The 3,490-nt window shown below is 49.2% G+C and overlaps 2 protein-coding genes across 2 annotated transcripts; both read left to right on the forward strand.

The window, feature by feature from the left end:
• Window positions 1-1,793: 1,793 nt before the first annotated feature.
• On the forward strand, window positions 1,794-1,983 carry H310_14567 (hypothetical protein; the record flags this gene model as incomplete). The annotated part of the gene is made up of 2 exons (XM_008882448.1): window positions 1,794-1,844; window positions 1,894-1,983. 2 exons carry the CDS (start codon window positions 1,794-1,796, stop codon window positions 1,981-1,983), a joined length of 141 nt encoding a protein of 46 aa, XP_008880670.1.
• A 1,012-nt stretch (window positions 1,984-2,995) lies between these two features.
• H310_14568 (hypothetical protein) lies at window positions 2,996-3,487 on the forward strand (the record flags this gene model as incomplete). Its single annotated transcript, XM_008882449.1, has 2 exons — window positions 2,996-3,260; window positions 3,408-3,487. 2 exons carry the CDS (start codon window positions 2,996-2,998, stop codon window positions 3,485-3,487), a joined length of 345 nt encoding a protein of 114 aa, XP_008880671.1.
• Between the last annotated feature and the right edge of the window lie 3 nt (window positions 3,488-3,490).

Here is a 3,490-nt window from a genome sequence, read left to right on the forward strand (position 1 = left end):
GAGGTCTTGGCGTAATATACGCACGGTGTCGGCATAATAGGCTGGGAAAAGGTCGGCGATATTAGTTATGCATAGAACCTCAGGGACTCGCGTTTTGTTACGCGTAATCAACCGATTTATTTAAGACTGTATATGGATTCGGAATCTCAGCTGCAATATCTACTCCTTACGACGATTGCGGAACAACTCCGAAGAGATTAAGACCAGTCCAATCTATGGAGGAATTGCGTGATGCTACGTTTCATGACCACATATGCTCAGAAAGACAGTCGGATATAGGGACAGCAAGGGACAAGGGGCAGCCCGAGATTGTTTTCAACCAAGAAGTGCTACCAAATGTAGCAACTACTTGGCACTGGAGGAAGCGTGGTAGGTATGGACTTAGCGAGGTGAGGTAAATTGTAGAATGAGATTATGATCGAGTTATGAGCTCCTAGAAACTCCACATCCGTCGTGTCATTACGATCCATGAAGGAGCCACATCCTCGTCGGTCGCTCTTGTACATGATATATGTATGTGACCTACAATAATTCAATGATGTCAATTCTTTTTCGTAATCTGGATTCTTGTCGACATGTGACATCCACGCGGTTTGATTCGATGATCGCAACAAGTATTGCCGTCAAAACAATCTCGAAGAGGAGCGCAAAGCTCACCCAATGGCTCTGTTCACGACCTCTCTCAACTCATGAACGCGTTCGCTACTATGGACCAGCTCACAACATGCATGTTGCGATATCTGTTTTCCGCGAGTTTTCTCGGTTGTTTCCGCATTGGAGAGGCTCTTGCACTTCGCTGGTCCAACATTTCGTTTGGCGAAATTTGGCGAAATGGATGGAGATAAATTTGTCTCAGTTCGTCTCCGTTGGCACAAGAAGGCAAAGGTGGTGCAGGAGTGTAAAGTGTATGATCTGCTGAACGAGTCATCATATCCATGTTTGTGCGTTTGCATTTCTACGAAGAGTATCTGAGGGTGGTCAGGACAACAACGCACATTACTTCTGCCAGTGAATTTGTGTTTCCTCAGGCGTCGTTGTCGAACAGGTATTTTAGCGTATACATGCCGACACAAATCCTGATGAGGCAGACGGACGCTGTGGCCTGCTGCCAGGTCGTCATCAATGAAATGTTCGGCGAGTTACTGTTCGCCGGGGATTAGGTTGGCTCGACGACATTTTGGGAAATGCCGACAACATCGACAAGCTGCTGGCGCTGTTGGTGGGTGGACGAACACGACGAGTGCTTTGCTGCAGTCAAGAAAACGCTGCAACAAATTATGCCGTTGTCTCATTCATCGGAAAGCAAAATTATTGCCTTTACACAGATGCGAGCGTGACGCATTGGAGTGGGGCATGCGACCAAATCCCACCTGAAGATATGGGACCTCCAGTCGTTGGCGTTTCTGGGAGGTGGATTCGGCGAAGCGATGGCTCGTTGGTCGAATGCGGGGAAAGAGGCATTCGCAATCGTTGAATCGTGCAAACGACTCAAGGATCTGTGCTCCGGCAGCAAGATTCCGTCTTTTACGGACCACAGACCTGGTGTACATCTTTAAACCGCTGGGTTACAACACCAATATGACCCGGTTTCAAGACGTCAAGTTACAGCGGTGGGCCATGTTTATGGTAACATTTCCCTACATGCTCGAGCATATGGCGGGAGAAACCAACATTTGGGCTGACGTGTTGAGTCGTTGGGGTGCAACCCAGTTGACTATGTAAGTTTCAAGGATGCGACAACTCGTCATTGTGTCGCCTTTACACGACAAGGATTTACCTGGCCGACGGCGGCGATGATTTTGGAAGTCCAGAAAGCGGCCATGGAAGTCACTGGTGAAGATGCCGTACAAGACAGCGTGACGTGGAGCGATGGATATTTCCTGTCCGCTGAAGGAAACATATGAATCCCGCAAACTGCTGTCGATCGACAGCAACGTGAATGCATCATTGCGCATCAAGGGGCAAGCGGAAATCGTAGAGTGAACATGACAATACAAGGCGTTGTTGGACGCTTTCCTTGGGTCAACATCAAGAAAAACAAGAATGTCGAGTCATTCGTGGGCAGTTGCTTGCATTGCCTTTGTGTGGATGGTACGATGGTGCCAAGGCTTTGCACACTGATCGCCCGAACGAAATCTTCCATTTCGATAGGTTGAAGCTGCCTCAACCTGCTAACAGCTGGAAGAATGTGCTGGTCGTCAAGGACAACCTGAGTGGATTTTTCGCCTTTTTCAGTTAGCAACGGCTGATGCAGATAGCAGGGCAAGTGCATTCGTGGACTGGTTTGCGATAAATGGGACTGTGTCCACATGGGTGTCCGATGAGGGACCCAAGTCAAGAACGAAGTCGTGAGCAATATCAAGAAGTGCTTGGTGCCCATCATCACATCACAGCGTCGTATACACTATGGGCAAATGGTACGGTCGGAATGGTGAGCAATTTGATTTTGCGAGGATTGAAGACCCTAACCAGCGAGATGAAATTCCGTCCAGACGAGTGGTACTGTGTACTGATGCTCGTGCAGAGCGCATTGAATCATCAGTCAGCCGACCGGCTTGATGGCGTTGCTCCGATGACGGCATATCAAGAGCTGCCGTCAACTACGCCATTGTCTGGGCTCGAACAGACAAGGACGAAGGAAGTTCTGACCGTGGATTGGCTGAAGAATTCGCGACTCAAGTATCTGAGCGACTTGCGCAAATGGATAATATTCACCGCGAAGTGGCGGTCAGAAGTGTAAAGTTGTGCTAGCAGGCGCGCAATCGTCACGTCAAAGTATCGCATGTCAAGATTGCCAAATTAGTCGAGAAGGTCGTCAAATTCCCCAACACTTGGCCCTCAACTGGAAGGCCCCCTATCGCGTTTCTACGGTTGATTCCGATTACTTTATGGAGGTTCAACAGACTTTGAACCGTATGCAACATCGGTGCACCACGCCAGCCGGCTGAAACTTTTCTGCGATGCGTCGTTGACGTCACAGACGACCTACTAGAGTATGTCACATTCGGCGTCGAATGGGTTTTCGTTGAAGACATATATCAGCATCGACGGCAAGTCTGAGGTGCTTGTGAAGTGGAAGGGCTTCGACGTACTCGAATCGTCTTGGGAGCCCAACGCGCAATTGTACGAAGGCATTCCTATCGTTCTTCGTCGTTGGATCTTGAAGCACGCCAGCGATGAAGTCATTCAAGCGATGCGCGAAGACCACGAGGCCTCGCTTGGCCACAATTTGTTGGGGGAAGTGTTCCGCGGATTTGAAAGTGCGTCAATTCGTCTTGCGATTTACCAAGGCGGCTTTGCGCTTAATAGTGTTAGGATTTGCGACGGCTGGCTGCCGTGGACCTGACTTCGAGGACTGTGTAGTTACTGGTGGTTAACATCGGTCAGTTTTCATTCATATCACGAAGTGGTGCCTGCGTTGCCTATTGGAACGCGGGGTGCTTCACAAGAAACCGAAGATCGAAGAAGAAAAACCGAAGTCGCCTAAGTG

This window comes from Aphanomyces invadans, assembly GCF_000520115.1.
Source record: "Aphanomyces invadans strain NJM9701 unplaced genomic scaffold supercont1.75, whole genome shotgun sequence".
NCBI classification, from domain to species: Eukaryota; Oomycota; class Saprolegniomycetes; order Saprolegniales; family Verrucalvaceae; genus Aphanomyces; species Aphanomyces invadans.